The 22,844-nt window shown below is 45.2% G+C and overlaps 1 protein-coding gene across 1 annotated transcript in view; it reads right to left on the bottom strand.

The window, feature by feature from the left end:
- Window positions 1-8,622: 8,622 nt before the first annotated feature.
- Window positions 8,623-22,844, bottom strand: part of mrpl23 (mitochondrial ribosomal protein L23) — a 128,001-nt gene continuing 113,779 nt past the window's right edge. Inside the window, exon 5 of the mRNA XM_039017069.1 lies at window positions 8,623-9,628. Coding sequence (XP_038872997.1) covers window positions 9,464-9,628 — 165 coding nt within the window. The 3' untranslated portion in view covers window positions 8,623-9,463. The remainder of the gene's footprint in view (window positions 9,629-22,844) is intronic.

Raw genomic sequence — 22,844 nt, forward strand, 5'->3', positions numbered from 1 at the left:
ACGTTAGCGTTAGCGAATAAACCAGCAAAAGATATTAATTTTCACTAACCTTCATAAACCTTCCTCAGATGACAGTCCTATAACATCAGGTTATACATACACTTATGTTTTGTTCGAAAATGTGCATATTTAGAGCTGAAATCAGTGGTTATCCATTATGCTAACGTAGCTTCTTTTTCCCAGAATGTGCGGATATTTCTATTAGACTCTCACCTATTCTGACCAAATAGCTATTCATAAACATTACAAAAAAATACATGTTGTATAGGAAATGATAGTAACACTAGTTCTTAATGCAATCGCAGTGTTAGAATTCTAAAAATATCTTCATTACGACATCCACCTTACGTTATAGCGAGAGAGTGCCCAAAATCTTGGCGCAAAACTACTAGTATACAGTTCGACAGATATATGAAATAGCATCACAAAATGGGTCCTACTTTTGGTGATCTTCCATCAGAATGTTGGACAAGGGGTCCTTTGTTTGGATTTAGAACATCGTTTTTCCCTCTTGAATTAGCAAGCACACTGGCCAAGTGGCTCGAAGCTCTCCTTTCTGAACAAAGGCACACAACGCAACACGCCTAACGTCCCGAATAAATTTCAAAAATCTAATAAAACTATATTGAAAAAACATACTTTACGATGATATGGTCACATGTATCAAATAAAATCAAAGCCGGAGATAGTAATCACCTATAACGACAGCTATTCAGATGGCAAATCCAGGACCAACTTCGCGCCTTCCTGAAAACATAAAATGGGTGACACGTCATTCCAAGAGGACGTATTCCATCTCAGACCAAGATAATCACTCCATTTCTTCTCTCACTGCATCTTGACATCCTGGGGAAGGTGTATGACGTGCATGTATACTAATAGCTATCATGCCCATTTATAGGCAGGCCCTTGAACAGAGCATCATTTTCAGACTTTCCACTTCCTGGTCAGAAAGTGTGCTGCCAAATGAGTTCTGTTTTACTCACAGACAAAATTCAAACGGTTTTAGAAACTAGAGAGTGTTTTCTATCCAATAGTAATAATAATATGCATATTGTACGAGCAAGAATAGAGTACGAGGCCGTTTAAATTGGGCACGATTTTCCCCCAAAGTGTAAATAGCGCCCTCTATCCTCAACAGGTTTTAATAGGGACTAATGATCGTTTTGTCTAAACTTTCTCTGTCTAGGCTACCTCTAATCATGTGCTGTCTAGACTGCCTCATTAATGAATAGCTGATAAAGCGAACCTGACGAAACCCTACTGTATATGTTGATGGTCATTATTAGGGGTTCAAGCAACGAAGCTGGTGAAACCCTTTTGTATTTGTTGGTGTTCATTCGTATTATTAGGGGTTCAAGCAGCGAAGCTCATGAAACCCTATTGTCACGATCGCTGTCGTCGTGGAAATGACCGGACCAAGGTGCAGCATGGTGAGCGTACAATTATTTTATTGATAAATGTCGCCAACAAAACAAAGAACAAGGAAACGACCGTGAAGCTTACTTCGGCTATAATGCCACTATCAAAGACAACTACCCACAAATACCAAAAGGAAAAAGGCTGCCTAAGTATGATTCCCAATCAGAGACAACGATAGACAGCTGTCCCTGATTGAGAACCATACCCGGCCAAAACATAGAAACAACGAACATAGAGTTTCCCACCCGAGTCACACCCTGAACAACCAAACATAGAGAATAAAAATATCTCTACGGTCAGGGCGTGACACCTATGGTAGACTACATGACCAAAAGTATGTGGACACCTGCTTGTTCGAAACATCTCATTCCAAAATCATGGGTATTAATATGGAGTTGGTCCCCCTTTGCTTCTGTAATAGCCTCCACTCCACTCTGGGAAGGCTTTGCATTAGATGTTGGAACATTGCTGCGGAGACTTGCTTCCATTCAGCCACAAGAGCATTAGTGGTCAGGCACTGATGTTGGGTGATTAAGCCAGGCTCGCAGTCGGCGTTCCAATTCATCCCGAAGGTGTTCGATGGGGTCGAGGTCAGCGCTCTGTGCAGGCCAGTCAAGTTATTCCACAACGATCTTGGCAAACAATTTCTGTATGGACCTCACTTTGTGCACGGGGGCATTGTCATGCTGAAACAGGAAACGGCCTTTCCCAAACTGTTACCACAAATTTGGAAGCACAGAATTGTCTATCAATCAATCAATCAAATGTATTCATAAAGCCCTTCTTACATAATCTGATGTCACAAAGTGCTGTACAGAAACCAAGCCTAAAACCCCAAATAGCAAGCAATGCAGGTGTAGAAGCTCAGTGGCTAGGAAAAACTCCCTAGAAAGGCCAGAACCTAGGAAGAAATCTAGAGAGGAAGCAGGCTACGAGGGGTGACCAGTCATCTTCTGGCTGTGCCAGGTGGAGATTATAACAGAACATGGTCAAGATGTTCAAATATGACTAGCAGTGTCAAATAATAATAATCACAGTGGTTGTAGAGGGTGCAACAGGTCAGCACCTCAGCAGTAAATGTCAGTTGGATTTTCATAGCCGATCATTGAGAGTATCTCTACCGAATATCTCTACCGTCTCTGGAGAGTTGAAAACAGCAGGTCTGGGACAGATAGCACGTCAGGTGAACAGGTCAGGGTTCCATAGCCGCAGGCAGAACAGTTGAAACTAGAGCAGCAGCATGACCAGGTGGACTGGGGACAGCAAGGACAGGGGACAGCAACTACCTGGTCATCAGACCAGGTAGTCCTGAGGCATGGTCATAGGGCTCAGGTCCTCCGGGAGAGAGAAAGAAAGAGAGAAAAATAATTAGAGAGAGCATGCTTAAATTCACACAGGACACCGGATAGACAGGATAAATAATCCAGATATAACAGATTGACCCTAGCCCCCCGACACAAACCTTTGCAGAAGAAATACACGGTCTCTCACATGGATAGGCAGACCATTCCATAAAAATGGAGCTCTATAGAAGAAAGCCCTGCCTCCAGCTGTTTGCTTAGAAATTCTAGGGACAGTAAGGAGGCCTGCGTCTTGTGACCATAGCGTACGTGTAGGTATGTATGGCAGGACCAAATCGGAAAGATAGGTAGGCGCAAGCCCATGTAATGCTTTGTAGGTTAGCAGTAAAGCCTTGAAATCACCCCTTGCCTTAACAGGAAGCCAGTGTAGAGAGGCTAGCACTGTAGTAATATGATCACATTTTTTGGTTCTAGTCAATATTCTAGCAGCCATGTTCAGCACTAACTGAAGTTTATTTAGTGCTTTTTCCAGGTAGCCGGAAAGTAGAGCATTGCAGCAGTCTAACCTAGAAGTGACAAAAGCATGGATACATTTTTCTGCATCATTTTTGGACAGAAAGTTTCAGATTTTTGCAATGTTACGTAGATGGAAAAAAGCTGCCCTTGAAACAGTCTTGATATGTTCGTCAAAAGAGAGATCAGGTTCCAGAGTAACGCCGAGGTCCTTCTGTTTTATTTGAGACGACTAAACAACCACCAGATTAATTGTCAGATTCAACAGAAAATCTCTTTGTTTCTTGGGACCTAGAACTAGCATCTCTGTTTTGTCCGAGTTTAAAAGTAGAACATTTGCCGCCATCCACTTCCGTATGTCTGAAACACAGGCTTCTAGGGAGGGCAATTTTGGGGCTTCACCACGTTTCATTGAAATGTACAGCTGTGTGTCATCCGCATAGCAGTGAAAGTTAACATTATGTTTCCGAATGACATCAACAAGAGGTAAAATATATTGTGAAAACAATAGTGGTCCTAAAACGGAGCCTTGAGGAACACCAAAATTTACAGTTGATTTGTCAGAGGACAAACCATTCACAGAGATAAGATCTAAACCAGGCCAGAACTTGTCCGTGTAGACCAATTTGGGTTTCCAATCTCTCCAAAAGAATGTGGTGGTCGATGGTATCAAAAGCAGCACTAAGGTCTAGGGGCCCGAGGACAGATGCAGAGCCTCGGTCTGACGCCATTTAAAGGTAATTTACCACCTTCACAAGTGCAGTCTCAGTGCTATGATGGGGTCTAAAACCAGACAGAAGCATTTCGTATACATTGTTTGTCTTCAGGAAGGCAGTGATTTGCTGCGCAACATTCTTTTGAGAAGAATAGGAGATTCGATATAGGCCGAAAGTTTTTTATATTTTCTGGGTCAAGGTTTGGCTTTTTCAAGAGAGGCTTTATTACTGCCACTTTTAGTGAGTTTGGTACACATCTGGTGGATAGAGAGATGTTTATTATGGTCAACATAGGAGGGCCAAGCACAGGAAGCAGCTCTTTCAGCTTGAAGTTTTAGAGGCCATGATTATTTTCATCAATGTGTCAAGAGATATAGTATTAAAAAACTTGAGTCTCTCCCTTGATCGAAGGTCCTGGCAGAGTTGTGCAGACTCAGGACAACTGAGCTTTAGAGGAATACGCAGATTTAAAACAGGAGTCCGTAATTTGCTTTCTAATGATCATGATCTTTTCCTCAAAGAAGTTCATGAATTTATCACTGCTGAAGTGAAAGCCATCCTCTCTTGGGGAATGCTGCTTTTTAGTTAGCTTTGCGACAGTATCAAAAAATACATTTTGGATTGTTCTTATTTTCCTCACTTAAGTTGGAAAAATAGGATGATCGAGCAGCAGCGAGGGCTCTTCGATACTGCACGGTACTGTCTTTCCAAGCTAGTCGGAAGAGTTCCAGTTTGGTGTAGCGCCATTTCCGTTCCAGAGAACACCAAGATTGGCAAATTCGCCACTGGCGCCCTGTGCTCTTCACAGATGAAAGCAGGTTCACACTGAGCACATGTGACAGACGTGACAGTCTGGAGACGCCGTGGAGAACATTCTGCTGCCTGCAACATCCTCCAGCATGACCGGTTTGGCGGTGGGTCAGTCATGGTGAGGGATGGCATTTCTTTGGGGGGCCGCACAGCCCTCCATGTGCTCGCCAGAGGTAGCCTGACTGCCATTAGGTACCGAGATGAGATCCTCAGACCCCTTGTGAGACCATATGCTGGTGCAGTTGGCCCTGGGTTCCTCCTAATGCAAGACAATGCTAGACCTCATGTGGCTGGAGTGTGTCAGCAGTTCCTGCAAGAGGAAGGCATTGATGCTATGGACTGGCCCGCCCGTTCCCCAGACCTGAATCCAATTGAGCACATCTGGGACATCATGTCTCGCTCCATCCACCAACGCCACGTTGCACCACAGACTGTCCAGGAGTTGGCGGATGCTTTAGTCCAGGTCTGGGAGGAGATCCCTCAGGAGACCATCCGCCACCTCATCAGGAGCATGCCCAGGCGTTGTAGGGAGGTCATACAGGCACGTGGAGGCCACACACACTACTGAGCCTCATTCTGACTTGTTTTAAGGACATTACATAAAAGTTGGATCAGCCTGTAGTGTAGTTTTCCACATTAATTTTGAGTGTGACTCCAAATCCAGACCTCCATGGGTTGATAAATTTGATCTCCATTTATAATTTTTGTGTGATTTTGTTGTCAGCACATTCAACTATGTAAAGAAAAAAGTATTTAATAAGAATATTTCATTCATTCAGATCTAGGATGTGTTATTTTAGTGTTCCCTTTATTTTTTTGAGCAGTGTATATGTCACAAGTAAAAGTATTGGGTAACGAGTTGATACAATTCCAAGTCTGGAAGGTTAAAACCATCAGACTTTGTGAAGATGTAAAATGTCCTTTTAATTCTATGAATATTATTTGCCCACATAAAGTCTGATATGACCAAATATACTTTATTAAATTATGTCTTTGGTGGGGTAATTGGTATTACCGAAAATAAGGTCTACTTACAGGTTTATTCCACCTATAAGATTTATGGGAATATTGTTATATTTAATTAGATTGGCTTTCAAATGGGTGACTAATGGAATAAAGTTATCTTTAAAATATTTGTTTGTTGTCACTTAAGCATCCGAAGTATTTCATATTTTTAGTGGTCCACTTAAAGGATTGCTGTAGATCGTGAGTTATTCTTTTTCTTTTTCCTATTGCCATTATTTCATTTCTTTCGGGATTAAGTTTATAACCTGAGATTCTAAAGAACTCTGAAATATTCTTAGCAAAGGGGGCATCGACTTTTCAATATTGGTCATGTATAACAGGAGATCAACAGCAAATAAGTGGGGAAAGAGGACGTCCCTGTCTTGTGCTCATTTCTAAAGCAATTTCATCAGATAATGTATTATTTGTTTATATTCTTGTTTTAAGATATTTATATAATATTTTTATTACATTTATTATTTCAGCCGGGAGGTTGTAAGCCTCCAAAGTTTTGAATAGAAAAAGACATTCAAGCCGGTCTAAAGCCTTTTCGGCATCAACAGCCATTATTGATACAGCTATATCTTGGGTTTTCTGCATATTGTATTAAACTGAAAATTTAACTTGTATTTGTTTGTAAGTGTCTATGATAAACATCGTTTGAATGACATATATTAAGTCTGGTAAGACTTTTGCCATTCTATTGCTTATAAGCTTTGTTGTTATTTTGTCACAATTTATTAAAATCCGCGGGGGACTATCCAGATTTTCCTGGTGTTAATATATCTAAAATAACTGTTTGATACATGGAGCTAGGAAGTACCGAATTGAGTGACTGATTGAGTGTGTTGTCATTTGTGTAAATATGGGCGCTACTTTAACCTCTAACACCTCCCAAACCCGGATCCGGGATCCCCCCCCATCAAAAGAGCTGACTAGCATAGCCTAGCCTAAAGCCACAGGGATATCATATAATAAAATGTTCATGAAATCACAAGTCCAAGACACCAAATGAAAGATACACATCTTGTGAATAAAGCCATCATTTCTGATTTTTAAAATGTTTTACAGGGAAGACACAATATGTAAATCTATTAGCTAACCACGTTAGCAAAAGACACCACTTTTCTTACTCCACCATTTTTTTACTCCATCAGTAGCTATCACAAATTCGGTCAAATAAAGATATAAATAGCCACTAACCAAGAAACAACCTCATCAGATGACAGTCTGATAACATATTTATTGTATAGCATATGTTTTGTTAGAAAAATGTGCATATTTCAGGTATAAATCATAGTTTACCATTGCAGCCACCATCCCAACTCTCACCAAAGCGACTAGAATAACTACAGAGACCATCGTGTATTAGCTAATTACTCATCATAAAACATTTCTTAAAAATACACAGCGTGCAGCAGATGAAAGACACAGATCTTGTGAATCAAGACAATATTTCAGATTTTCTAAGTGTTTTACAGCGAAAACACAATATAGCGTTATAGTAACTTACCACAATAGCAAACATCACACCAGCATTGATTCAAGGCAAAAATAGCTATAACGTATAAACCACCAAAATATATTAATTTTTTCACTAACCTTCTCAGAATTCTTCAGATGACAGTCCTGTAACATCATATTACACAATTCATATAGAGTTTGTTCGAAAATGTGCATATTTAGCGGCACAAATCGTGCTTATACAATGAGAATAGTGTCCATAACGTCAAGCAATCTGTCCGGCGCCATCTTGGAAAGGCACCTATTCTTATCGAAAACTATTCATAAACTTGACTAAAAAAATACAGGTTGGACAGCAATTGAAAGACAAATTAGTTCTTAATGCAATCGCTGAATTACATTTTCAAAATTAACGTTACTGCGCAATACAGGGTGCGATAACGCAAGGCTAGCCTCCTGTATCCTGACAGGCAGGGAGAACATTGTGTGAATAAACAGGGAAAGTAGTGCCAGCTGCAGACACTGCTGCACTGCTGGGGGAAATGCATTGTGCTCCCAGTGTTTTATTGGGTATGGGGAGGGAGGGGAGGAAGAGAGGAGGGAGACATAGTTGCTTGGCAAACACCAGAGCCTAGATTTCCCAACTTTCATGTGGGGTCTCTTCAGGAGGTGAGGAGAGCAGAGGGGAATTTGGGCTCGCTCTCTCTTTCCCTCTCCAGCTGCTTCTCTGGACAACCGGGGAGGGATGAGGTGGAGGGGAAAAAGCGTGAGAGAGAGAAAGAGATGGAGAAAGTTTGGTGGGGGCCTTGTTTTGTTCTAAGTCAAATAGTTTTATAGCTACGCAGGGGGTGTGTGGTTCCAGGCACAACACAATGGCCAACAGGATCAATATTGACATTCTCCTTGGCGATAGTCCGGTTGGCTCGGCGTGGTCAGAGGACTGAGGTATGAAGGACTGGAACCCACATGGACACGCTGCCATTTTGTGGTCACGGCTGGAGGACAGTTTCAGTAAGGCCCTGGGTTTATCCCACAATGGTAGTTCTTAGACAGCCTTGGGAGAGTATACCCGGGCTCTGTCCCAAATGGCATCCACCTCCTTATATAGTGCACTCATCTCGACCAGAGCCTTATGGGTGCACTACGCGGAAAATAGGCTGCCATTTGGGACGTATCCTCTGACCCTCCCTTAAGGCCGCTATTAAGGCCCTATTACCGTAAGTCGGGCTTTCATCCTTCTGGTCCGTTGCCAGCTCGTAGCACAGCTCATTACTTTATCACAATAACTGGACCACTTTGGCACCGCCGTGCTGCATGGGTACTGTGTGTGTGTGGAGCGTGGTATTGGAAGTGCCCAGGTCCAAGGAAAAACACGGCAGTGGTCGGCTAAAGAGAGTAAATGTAACAGTAAGCCGAGGCCTGACAGGTTACTTTTTATTAGCTTCTCCTTGTACAGTAGTTCACAGTAAAACACTCACACAGACAGATTGAGGTGAACTGAATCGTACGGTCAAACACTCACACAGACAGATTGAGGTGAACTGAATCGTACGGTAAAACACTCACACAGACAGATTGAGGTGAACTGAATCGTACGGTCAAACACTCACACAGACAGATTGAGGTGAACTGAAAACACATTCCCCACACAGTAGCCTTGTCCTTTAGGGAGAGGTGGCCAACCCTCCTGTTTGAAAACGACTAGGGGGTGCAGGGTTTTGTTCTAGCTCTGCTCTGACAACTGATTTGACAGTTGATCAGCAGGATTCAGCTACTCTCATTAAAACAGTGGCTTGTTGAATCGGGTGTGTTTACAGCAGGTTCAGAGCAAAATCCCGGACACCCATTAGTTCTCCAGGAGGAGGGTCGGTCAACACTGGTATAAGTGGTGTTACCTGACAACAGAGAATGTCTCAAATGTTGAAAAACCTTATTTTAATTATTTTCCATTGTAATTTCAGCAATTAATATTATGTCTGAACAGCTATTGGTCACATGTTGCATTCGTACAATGACAGTAGCTCGGTTTCCATCCAATTGGCGACAGATTTTCATACGAATATTCCAAAATCGGCATAAAGAAAAGTTGCACATTTTCCCACCAGTGGTGTTTCCACCAAACGGACTTGTTGCGGATACAAATCTGTACATGATAACACACAATATTAACACTCTCTCACAAACAAACCCACACACCAGCAGTGCATATCTCCTAACACACACACTCTCTCTCTAGAGGCCGAACCACTCTGTGACCCCTCCCCTGCGAAGGTCCGGTTTCTGCCTCTGTTTCTCATCCTCCATGAACTTCTCCTGCATCTCCTCCACCGAGCCCTCGGCTGACTTCACATCCTTCTCGGTGAAGATGTCAGGGAACTCAAACGTCTGCTGCTGCACCTGGAGACACAGAGGGAGAGGGTGAGACAGATTCTAGGGTGAGACAGATTCTAGGGTGAGACAGATTCTAGGGTGAATCTGAAATGGCAACTGGCCACCAACCCCTTGTCCCCTAAGCCCTTGGTCTTTACTCACTTAGCCGACAAGACAGGGGCCATGAGGTGTTACACACAAACACTTGCGTGCTATAGACCGTAGACACAGACACTAACCAACTCCTTTCTCTATCACCAAAGCTTTCGCTTCTCTCTCCCTCTGACAGTCTCTCTCTCTCAGACAGTCTCTCTCTCTCAGACACAGTCTCTCTCTCTCAGACACAGTCTCTCTCTCTCAGACACAGTCTCTCTCTCTCAGACACAGTCTCTCTCTCTCAGACACAGTCTCTCTCTCTCAGACACAGTCTCTCTCTCTCTCAGACATTCTCTCTCCCAGACACAGACAGTCTCTCTCTCCCAGACACAGACAGACTCTCTCTCCCAGACACAGACAGTCTCTCTCTCCCAGACACAGACACAGTCTCTCTCTCTCAGACACAGACACAGTCTCTCTCTCTCAGACACAGACACAGTCTCTCTCTCTCAGACACAGACACAGTCTCTCTCTCCCAGACAGACAGTCTCTCTCTCTCAGACACAGACACAGTCTCTCTCTCTCAGACACAGACACAGTCTCTCTCTCCCAGACACAGTCTCTCTCTCTCACAGTCTCTCTCTCTCTCCCAGACACAGACACTCTCTCTCTCTCTCCCAGACATAGACAGTCTCTCTCTCTCTCCCAGACACAGACAGTCTCTCTCTCTCTCTCCCAGACACAGACAGTCTTTCTCTCCCAGACAGACACAGACAGTCTTTCTCTCCCAGACAGACACAGTCTCTCTCTCTCAGACACAGACACAGTCTCTCTCTCCCAGACACAGACACAGTCTCTCTCTCCCAGACACAGACAGTCTCTCTCTCTCAGACACAGACACAGTCTCTCTCTCTCAGACACAGACACAGTCTCTCTCTCCCAGACACAGTCTCTCTCTCTCACAGTCTCTCTCTCTCTCCCAGACACAGACACTCTCTCTCTCTCTCCCAGACATAGACAGTCTCTCTCTCTCTCCCAGACACAGACAGTCTCTCTCTCTCTCTCCCAGACACAGACAGTCTTTCTCTCCCAGACAGACACAGACAGTCTTTCTCTCCCAGACAGACACAGTCTCTCTCTCTCAGACACAGACACAGTCTCTCTCTCCCAGACACAGACACAGTCTCTCTCTCCCAGACACAGACAGTCTCTCTCTCTCAGACACAGACACAGTCTCTCTCTCTCAGACACAGACACAGTCTCTCTCTCCCAGACACAGTCTCTCTCTCTCACAGTCTCTCTCTCTCTCCCAGACACAGACACTCTCTCTCTCTCTCCCAGACATAGACAGTCTCTCTCTCTCTCCCAGACACAGACAGTCTCTCTCTCTCTCTCCCAGACACAGACAGTCTTTCTCTCCCAGACAGACACAGACAGTCTTTCTCTCCCAGACAGACACAGTCTCTCTCTCTCAGACACAGACACAGTCTCTCTCTCCCAGACACAGACACAGTCTCTCTCTCCCAGACACAGACAGTCTCTCTCTCTCAGACACAGACACAGTCTCTCTCTCTCAGACACAGACACAGTCTCTCTCTCCCAGACACAGTCTCTCTCTCTCACAGTCTCTCTCTCTCTCCCAGACACAGACACTCTCTCTCTCTCTCCCAGACATAGACAGTCTCTCTCTCTCTCCCAGACACAGACAGTCTCTCTCTCTCTCTCCCAGACACAGACAGTCTTTCTCTCCCAGACAGACACAGACAGTCTTTCTCTCCCAGACAGACACAGTCTCTCTCTCTCAGACACAGACACAGTCTCTCTCTCCCAGACACAGACACAGTCTCTCTCTCCCAGACACAGACAGTCTCTCTCTCTCAGACACAGACACAGTCTCTCTCTCTCAGACACAGACACAGTCTCTCTCTCCCAGACACAGTCTCTCTCTCTCACAGTCTCTCTCTCTCTCCCAGACACAGACACTCTCTCTCTCTCTCCCAGACATAGACAGTCTCTCTCTCTCTCCCAGACACAGACAGTCTCTCTCTCTCTCTCCCAGACACAGACAGTCTTTCTCTCCCAGACAGACACAGACAGTCTTTCTCTCCCAGACAGACACAGTCTCTCTCTCTCAGACACAGACACAGTCTCTCTCTCCCAGACACAGACACAGTCTCTCTCTCCCAGACACAGACAGTCTCTCTCTCTCAGACACAGACACAGTCTCTCTCTCTCAGACACAGACACAGTCTCTCTCTCCCAGACACAGTCTCTCTCTCTCACAGTCTCTCTCTCTCTCCCAGACACAGACACTCTCTCTCTCTCTCCCAGACATAGACAGTCTCTCTCTCTCTCCCAGACACAGACAGTCTCTCTCTCTCTCTCCCAGACACAGACAGTCTTTCTCTCCCAGACAGACACAGACAGTCTTTCTCTCCCAGACAGACACAGTCTCTCTCTCTCAGACACAGACACAGTCTCTCTCTCCCAGACACAGACACAGTCTCTCTCTCCCAGACACAGACAGTCTCTCTCTCTCCCAGACACAGACAGTCTCTCTCTCTCTCCCAGACACAGACAGTCTCTCTCTCTCTCCCAGACACAGACAGTCTCTCTCTCTCTCCCAGACACAGACAGTCTCTCTCTCTCTCCCAGACACAGACAGTCTCTCTCTCTCTCCCAGACACAGACAGTCTCTCTCTCTCTCCCAGACACAGACAGTCTCTCTCTCTCTCCCAGACACAGACAGTCTCTCTCTCTCTCCCAGACACAGACAGTCTCTCTCTCTCTCCCAGACACAGACAGTCTCTCTCTCTCCCAGACACAGACAGTCTCTCTCTCTCTCCCAGACACAGACAGTCTCTCTCTCTCTCCCAGACACACACAGTCTCTCTCTCTCTCCCAGACACAGACAGTCTCTCTCTCTCTCCCAGACACAGACAGTCTCTCTCTCTCTCCCAGACACAGACAGTCTCTCTCTCTCTCCCAGACACAGACAGTCTCTCTCTCTCTCCCAGACACAGACAGTCTCTCTCTCTCAGACACAGACACAGTCTCTCTCTCTCTCCCAGACACAGACACAGTCTCTCTCTCTCTCCCAGACACAGACACAGTCTCTCTCTCTCTCCCAGACACAGACACAGTCTCTCTCTCTCTCCCAGACACAGACACAGTCTCTCTCTCTCTCCCAGACACAGACACAGTCTCTCTCTCTCTCCCAGACACAGACACAGTCTCTCTCTCTCTCCCAGACACAGACACAGTCTCTCTCTCTCTCCCAGACACAGACACAGTCTCTCTCTCTCTCCCAGACACAGACACAGTCTCTCTCTCTCTCCCAGACACAGACACAGTCTCTCTCTCTCTCCCAGACACAGACACAGTCTCTCTCTCTCTCCCAGACACAGACACAGTCTCTCTCTCTCTCCCAGACACAGACACAGTCTCTCTCTCTCTCCCAGACACAGACACAGTCTCTCTCTCTCTCCCAGACACAGACACAGTCTCTCTCTCTCTCCCAGACACAGACACAGTCTCTCTCTCTCTCCCAGACACAGACACAGTCTCTCTCTCTCTCCCAGACACAGACACAGTCTCTCTCTCTCTCCCAGACACAGACACAGTCTGTCTCAGACACAGACACAGACACAGTCTGTCTCAGACACAGACACAGACACAGTCTGTCTCAGACACAGACACAGTCTGTCTCAGACACAGACACAGACACAGTCTCTCTGTCTCAGACACAGACACAGTCTCTCTGTCTCAGACACAGACACAGTCTCTCTGTCTCAGACACAGACACAGTCTCTCTGTCTCAGACACAGACACAGTCTCTCTGTCTCAGACACAGACACAGTCTCTCTGTCTCAGACACAGTCTCTCTGTCTCAGACACAGTCTCTCTGTCTCAGACACAGTCTCTCTGTCTCAGACACAGTCTCTCTGTCTCAGACACAGTCTCTCTGTCTCAGACACAGTCTCTCTGTCTCAGACACAGTCTCTCTGTCTCAGACACAGTCTCTCTGTCTCAGACACAGTCTCTCTGTCTCAGACACAGACACAGTCTCTCTGTCTCAGACACAGTCTCTCTGTCTCAGACACAGTCTCTCTGTCTCAGACACAGACACAGTCTCTCTGTCTCAGACACAGACACAGTCTCTCTGTCTCAGACACAGACACAGTCTCTCTGTCTCAGACACAGACACAGTCTCTCTGTCTCAGACACAGACACAGTCTCTCTGTCTCAGACACAGACACAGTCTCTCTGTCTCAGACACAGACACAGTCTCTCTGTCTCAGACACAGACACAGTCTCTCTCTCCCAGACACAGTCTCTCTCTCCCAGACACAGTCTCTCTCTCCCAGACACAGTCTCTCTCTCTCAGACACAGTCTCTCTCTCTGACACAGTCTCTCTCTCTCAGACACAGTCTCTCTCTCTCAGACACAGTCTCTCTCTCTCAGACACAGTCTCTCTCTCTCAGACACAGTCTCTCTCTCTCAGACACAGTCTCTCTCTCTCAGACACAGTCTCTCTCTCTCAGACACAGTCTCTCTCTCTCTCTCAGACACAGACAGTCTCTCTCTCCCACACCCAGACAGTCTCTCTCTCTCCCAGACACAGACAGTCTCTCTCTCTCCCAGACACAGACAGTCTCTCTCTCTCTCTCAGACACAGACAGTCTCTCTCTCTCAGACACAGACAGTCTCTCTCTCTCAGACACAGACAGTCTCTCTCTCTCAGACACAGACAGTCTCTCTCTCCCAGACACAGACAGTCTCTCTCTCCCAGACACAGACAGTCTCTCTCTCCCAGACACAGACAGTCTCTCTCTCTCTCAGACACAGACAGTCTCTCTCTCCCACACCCAGACAGTCTCTCTCTCTCTCAGACACAGACAGTCTCTCTCTCTCTCAGACACAGACAGTCTCTCTCTCTCTCAGACACAGACAGTCTCTCTCTCTCTCCCAGACACACAGTCTCTCTCTCTCTCCCAGACACAGACAGTCTCTCTCTCTCTCCCAGACACAGACAGTCTCTCTCTCTCTCCCAGACACAGACAGTCTCTCTCTCTCTCCCAGACACAGACACAGTCTCTCTCTCTCTCCCAGACACAGACAGTCTCTCTCTCTCTCCCAGACACAGACAGTCTCTCTCTCTCTCCCAGACACAGACAGTCTCTCTCTCTCTCCCAGACACAGACAGTCTCTCTCTCTCTCCCAGACACAGACAGTCTCTCTCTCTCTCCCAGACACAGACAGTCTCTCTCTCTCTCCCAGACACAGACAGTCTCTCTCTCTCTCCCAGACACAGACAGTCTCTCTCTCTCTCCCAGACACAGACAGTCTCTCTCTCTCTCCCAGACACAGACAGTCTCTCTCTCCCAGACCCAGACAGTCTCTCTCTCCCAGACCCAGACAGTCTCTCTCTCCCAGACCCAGACAGTCTCTCTCTCCCAGACCCAGACAGTCTCTCTCTCCCACACCCAGACAGTCTCTCTCTCCCACACCCAGACAGTCTCTCTCTCCCACACCCAGACAGTCTCTCTCTCCCACACCCAGACAGTCTCTCTCTCCCACACCCAGACAGTCTCTCTCTCACAGTCAATTCAATTCAATTTGCTTTATTGGCATGACGTAACAATGCATATATTGCAAAAGGTTACTTTGGATATTTACAATATTAAGATAATGAGATTCAAAATTGTCAACGGGACAACAATAACCAAGGGTCAAAATAACCATACATTCAACAATAACATGTGCAATAATACATGTGCAGGTTGGTCTGTCAGACACTGTCCCTCGTCTTATGGCAGGCAGCAATGTAGTGCGCTGCCAACCCACAGCGCTCTGCGTCCTCCCCCAACAGGACAGGTAGCCTATCCTCATCAGAGAGGTCTTTGAAACCTTGAATAAGGGTTTCAAATTTGGGAAAATGACACTAATTGTTTTATATTTTTGACATTTTGTCAGGAAATGCAGCTCTGTCTCAGGTTCTGCTGTTGTGCAGTGGTTGCACAGCCTTTCCTCTACAGGGAGCCAGGTTTTCCTGTGTCTACCCTTCTCAATGGCAAGGCTGTGCTCACTGAGCCTGTACTTTGTCAAGGTTTTTCTAAGGTTTTGATCAGTAACAATGGTCAAATAGTTAGCCACGGTGTACTGTCGATTTAGGGCCAGATAGCATTCTAGTTTATTTATTTCTATGTTTTCTATTTTCTTTGTGTTTGGCCGGGTGTGGTTCTCAATCAGAGGCAGCTGTCTATCGTTGTCTCTGATTGAGAATCATACTTAGGTAGCCTTTTTCCCACCTGTGTTTGTGGGTAGTTGTTTTCTGTTTAGTTTAGTTACCTTACAGAACTGTTCGTTTGTCTCTGTTATTTTTGTTCAAGTGTTCTAATTCATTAAAATATTATGAACACATACCACGCTGCGCTTTGGTCCACTCCTTCTTCAACAGACGAGCGTTACAGAACTACCCACCACAAGTGGACCAAGCAGCGTGGTGAGGTGGAGAGGGTTCAGGATTCTTGGAAATCCTGGACGGGAAAGGACCTTGGGAGGCAGGCTGGGGAATATCGCCGTCCGAAAGAGGAACTGGAAGCAGCTAAAGCTGAGAGGCGATGGTATGAGGAGGCAAGTCTTCGAACCAGGCACGAGAGGCAGCCCCAATAAAAATGTTGGGGGGGCACACGGGTTGGCGAGCGGAGTTGGGCACGGTTCCAGTGCCATGTTTTCCGGTTTTACGCACCGTGCCTTCAGTACAAAGTCACAGCCTGGTGCGTGCAGTACATGCTCTCCGTACCTGCCGCGTAAAGAGGGGTATCCAGCCAGGTAGGGTGGTGCCGGCTCAGTGCTCCTGGTCTCCAGTGCGCCTCCTCGGCCCGGGTTATCCTGCGCCAGCGCTACGATCCCCAGTTCGCCAGGAGAACCCAGTGCGGCCGGTTCCAGCTTCCCGCACGTGCCGGGCTAAAGTGGGCATGCAGCAAAGAGGAGAGGTGCACGTGTTAAGCACCAGATCTCCAGTACTCCCCCCACAGCCCTGTTCGACCTGTGCCTGCGCTCTGGAGGTGCCGGGCTAAAGTGGGCATTCAGCCGGGAGGAGTGGTGCCAGGGATACGCACCAGATCTCCAGTACTCCCCCACAGCCCGGTCCATCCAGTGCCTCCTCCAAGGACCAGGCCTCCAGGGACGATCCCCAGTCCGGAGCCTCCTGCGACGGCCTCCAGTCCGGAGCCTCCAGCGAAGTCCCGCTACGAGGGTCCCCAGTCCGGGGCCGGCACCAAAGTGGGGGGAGCCAGAGGCGGAGGGGGGTCTACGTCCCACACCAGAGCCTCCGCAGTAAAGGAAGCCCACCCGGACACTCCCCTTTAGAGTCAGGTTTGGGGGGGTGACAGTACACCCCACCGGTGTACTGTCACGCCCTGGCCATAGAGAGGCTTTTATTCTCTATTTTGGTTAGGCCAGGATGTGACTAGGGTGGGCATTCCAGTTTCTTTATTTCTATGTTTTCTATTTTCTTTGTGTTTGGCCGGGTGTGGTTCTCAAATCAGAGGCAGCTGTCTATCGTTGTCTCTGATCGAGAATTATACTTAGGTAGCCTTTTTCCCACCTGTGTTTGTGGATAGTTTTCTGTTTAGTTTAGTTACCTTACAGAACTGTTCGTTTGTCTCTTTGTTATTTTTGTTCAAGTCTTCTAATTTATTAAAATATTATGAACACGTACCACCCTGCGCTTTGGTCCACTCCTTCTTCAACAGACGAGCGTTACAGTGCAGGGCTCAGATTACAACCCTGACGAAGGCCCCGCCCCTGGTTAAAGAATTCTGTTATTTTCTTGCCAATTTTAATGCTGCACGTATTGCCAGTATACATTGATTTAATTATGTCATATGTTTTACCCCCTACACCACTTTCAATAACTTTGTAGAACAGTCCTGTATGCCAAATAGAATGGAAGTCGATAAAGCAAAGTCTCTATCCCTCTCACACAGACAGTCTCTCTCTCAGACACAGTCTCAGTCTCTCTCTCTCTCTCTCTCACACAGACAGTCTCTCGCTCTCACACAGACAGTCTCTCACACAGTCAGTCTCTCCCCCCCTCTCTCTCACACACACACAGTCTCACAGTCTTTCTCTCACACACACAGTCTCAGTCTCTCTCTCACACACACACACCCTCACAGTCTCTCTCTCTCTCACACACACAGTCTCCCTCTCTCTCTCAGGAGGTTATATATTATTTAGTTGGTACGCTACACCAGCACATCTCTGGGCTAGGATGCATTAGGCTGCAGGGCAGTCTGTTACAGCTGTTACAGCTTAAAGTATCTAGCTTACCACGCCTACCTGCCTGTGTGCCTGCAGTTAGGGCTGGGCAATATGGCCTAAAAATCATATCTTGTATGTTGCCAAATTAGTGGATTTTGCTATTTCAGCCACACCTGTTGCTGACAGTTGTATAAAATCAAGCACACAGTCATGCAATCTCCATAGACAAACATTGGCAGTAGAATGGCCTTGCTAAAGAGCTCAGAGACTTTCAACGCGGCAAAAAAGCCCATTGGGCATCTATTACCAGAGCGCTAACAAAATTTGTACAAGCAATAGCGTATTTCCATGGAGGCTGCTAGCTAAAAATGCTTACGAGCACAAACGAAAATAAACAATTGCCAAGACAGGCAAACCAGCACACAGTTATACATATATAGGTAGGAGCTACAGAATGTCATTTTTGGTAAGTTAGGACATTTACAAGCGAATGTGAATGAGAGACATTGTGCAAATAAACAACGCTTTGATGCATGCTTGTCTGAAGGAACAACAGCACTGGCTCTAGAGTTGCATTTGTACATGCCTAGATGCTCTGCTCGGAGAAGAGGGGGGGAGCAGACATGCAGAGACTGGTGAGGGGAAAAAACTAAAGGAAATCAAGATAATAGTGCATTCGTAAATCAAAACCTTTCTTGAGTTGGGCTCTGGGATGGTGCAACTGATGGTTGTTGTGGGGGAAAGGGGTTGTGGGTGTGTGGGTGTGTGTGTATCGCACAACTGTTGCGAGGGAGTAAAAGATGTTAGGGACAATATAGGATGATTCACAATAATTGTTTGCTAATATAATAATTGCTTGCCATAATGTCATTTTGGTAACGGCAAGACTGGTGAGAGGTAAAAACCCTTTGCATAAATTGCCTACATTACTACAAATATTAATAGCTAATTATATAAAATACAAATCGAGGTGAGGGCAATGGAAATGCATTTGGCGGTTGATCTGATTCTGTTCTGTGGGTGGGACTGTGTGCTCTTTTCAAAGGATAGGTCCCGGTCTCTCCGGGGCTATGTGATCTGGGGGGGTCAGGGGCGGTCTGCCGGGCATTGGGATGACAACCCAACTCGGGATGAGGAGGGCTTTAAGCGGGTGGAATAGGGGGGACCAATTGGAGGTTTACTTAATAGCAATGCAAATATCATGGTACAGCTATATAGACACTCAATCATCATGTTATTTTTTACTGGTACATTTACAAACATATATTTTGATAAATAGAATTGAAACCTGTGTCTCATTATGGTAAGTGGTGAAATAAGTATAGCCAGTTATAATTGTAATGGCTTAGCAGATAAGAAAAGACGATCAGTATTTACCTGGCAAAAAGAGAATGAATATAATATCTATTGTTTACAGGAAACTCATTCAACAATTTTAGATGAAGTTTTGTGGAAAAAGAACTGGGGTTGGGGGGGTGAAATATATTTCTCCCATGGGCAAAGAAATTCAAAAGGGGTGATGATAATAATTAACAGAAATTTTGATCCAAATGTGCAAATTGTCCAAACAGATCCTCAAGGTAGATGGATGATTTTAAATATGTTATTGGACAATAAACAGATATGGCTTATTAACCAATACTGTCCAAATAATGATGATCCAACCTTCCTTGAAAATATATACAGTGAGGGGGAAAAAGTATTTTATCCCCTGCTGATTTTGGACGTTTGCCCACTGACAAAGAAATGATCAGTCTATAATTTTAATGGCAGGTTTATTTGAACAGTGAGAGACAGAATAACAACAAAAAAATCCAGAAAAACACATGTCAAAAATGTTAGAAATTGATTTGCATTTTAATGAGGGAAATAAGTATTTGACCCCCTCTCAATCAGAAAGATTTCTGGCTCCCAGGTGTCTTTTATACAGGTAACGAGCTGAGATTAGGAGCACACTCCTACAGCTTGTTACCTGTATAAAAGACACCTGTCCACAGAAGCAATCAATCAATCAGATTCCAAACTCTCCACCATGGCCAAGACCAAAGAGCTCTCCAAGACAAGATTGTAGACCTACACAAGGCTGGAATGGGCTACAAGACCATCGCCAAGCAGCTTGGTGAGAAGGTGACAACAGTTGGTGCGATTATTCACAAATGGAAGAAACACAAAAGAACTGTCAATCTCCCTCGGCCTGGGGCTCCATGCAAGATCTCACCTCGTGTAGTTGCATTGATCATGAGAACGGTGAGGAATCAGCCCAGAACTACACGGGAGGATCTTGTCAATGATCTCAAGGCAGCTGGGACCATAGTCATCAAGAAAACAATTGGTAACACACTACGCCGTGAAGGACTGAAATCCTGCAGCGCCCGCAAGGTCCCCCTGCTCAAGAAAGCACATATACATGCCCGTCTGAAGTTTGCCAATGAACATCTGAATGATTCAGAGGACAACTGGGTGAAAGTGTTGTGGTCAGATTAGACCAAAATGGAGCTCTTTGGCATCAACTCAACTCACCGTGTTTGGAGGAGGAGGAATGCTGCCTTTGACCCCAAGAACACCATCCCCCACCGTCAAACATGGAGGTGGAAACATTATGCTTTGGGGGTGTTTTTCTGCTAAGGGGACAGGACAACTTCACCACATCAAAGGGACAATGGACGGGGCCATGTACCGTCAAATCTTGGGTGAGAACCTCCTTCCCTCAGCCAGGGCATTGAAAATGGGTCGTGGATGAGTATTCCAGCATGACAATGACCCAAAACACACGGCCAAGGCAACAAAGGAGTGGCTCAAGAAGAAGCACATTAAGGTCCTGGAGTGGCCTAGCCAGTCTCCAGACCTTAATCCCATAGAAAATCTGTGGAGGGAGCTGAAGGTTCGAGTTGCCAAACGTCGAAACCTTAATGACTTGGAGAAGATCTGCAAAGAGGAGTGGGACAAAATCCCTCCTGAGATGTGTGCAAACCGGGTGGCCAACTACAAGAAACGTCTGACCTCTGATTGCCAACAAGGGTTTTGCCACCAAGTACTAAGTCATGTTTTGCAGAGGGGTCAAATACTTATTTCCCTCATTAAAATGCAAATCAATTTATAACATTTTTGACATGCGTTTTTCTGTTGTTATTCTGTTTCTCACTGTTCAAATAAACCTACCATTAAAATTATAGACTGATCATTTGTAACCTGTCTGGCCCCAGCGTTCCGCTAGCGGAACTCCTCCCACATTCCACTGAAAAGGCAGAGCGCGAAATTCAAAAAATATTTTTTTTGAAATATTTAACTTTCACACATTAACAAGTCCAATACAGCAAATGAATGATACACATCTTGTGAATCCAGTCAACATGTCCGATTTTTTAAATGTTTTACAGCGAAAACAGCACGTATATTTATGTTAGCTCACCACCAAATACAAAGAAGGACAGACATTTTTCACAGCACAGGTAGCATGCACAAAGCCAACCTAACTAACCAAGAACCAACCAAACTAACCAAGAAACAACTTCATCAGATGACAGTCTTATAACATGTTACACAATAAATCTATGTTTTGTTCGAAAAAATTGCATATTTGAGGTATAAATCCGTTTTACATTGCAGCTACCATCACAGCTACCGTCAAAAATAGCACCGAAGCAGCCAGAGTAATTATAGAGACCAACGTGGAATACCTAAATACTCATCATAAAACATTTCTGAAAAATGCATCGTGTACAGCAAATGAAAGACAAGCATCTTGTGAATCCAGCCAATATTTCAGATTTTTTAAGTGTTTTACAGCGAAAACACAATATAGCATTATATTAGCTTACTACAATAGCCTACCACACTACCGCATTCATTCATCAAGGCACGTTAGCGATAGCAATAGGCACGTTAGCGTTAGCGAATAAACCAGCAAAAGATATTAATTTTCACTAACCTTCATAAACCTTCCTCAGATGACAGTCCTATAACATCAGGTTATACATACACTTATGTTTTGTTCAAAAATGTGCATATTTAGATCTGAAATCATTGGTTATCCATTATGCTAACGTAGCTTCTTTTTCCCAGAATGTGCAGATATTTCTATTAGACTCTCACCTATTCTGACCAAATTGCTATTCATAAACATTACAAAAAAATACATGTTGTATAGGAAATGATAGATACACTAGTTCTTAATGCAATCGCAGTGTTAGAATTCTAAAAATATCTTCATTACGACATAAGGCTTATGTTATAGCGAGAGAGTGGCCAAAACCTGGGCGCAAAACTACTAGTACACAGTTCGACAGATATATGAAATAGCATCACAAAATGGGTCCTACTTTTGGTGATCTTCCATCAGAATGTTGTACAAGGTGTCCTTTGTCAAGAACAATCGTTGTTTGGATTTAGAACGTCCTTTTTCCCTCTTGAATTAGCAAGCACACTGGCCAAGTGGCGCGAAGCTCTCCATCGTCAACAAGCACAGACAACGCAACACTTCTAACGTCCTGAAAAAATTTCAATAATCTAATAAAACTATATTGAAAAAACATACTTTACGATGATATTGTGACATGTATCAAATAAAATCAAAGCCGGAGATAGTAGTCGCCTATAACGACAGCTTTTCAGAAGGCAATTCCAGGTCCATCTTCGCGCTTTCCAGAAAACAGGAAATGGATGACTCGTCGTGCCAAGAGGATTTATTCCACCTCAGACCAAGATAAACACTTCATTTCTTCTCTCACTTCCTCTTGACATCTAGGGGAAGGTGTATGACGTACATGTATACTCATACGTATCATGCCCATTTATAGGCAGGCCCTTGAACAGAGCATCTTTTTCAGACTTTCCACTTCCTGGTCAGAAAGTGTGCTGCCAAATGAGTTCTGTTTT

This window comes from Salvelinus namaycush, chromosome 21 (assembly GCF_016432855.1).
Source record: "Salvelinus namaycush isolate Seneca chromosome 21, SaNama_1.0, whole genome shotgun sequence".
Taxonomy (NCBI): Eukaryota; Metazoa; Chordata; class Actinopteri; order Salmoniformes; family Salmonidae; genus Salvelinus; species Salvelinus namaycush.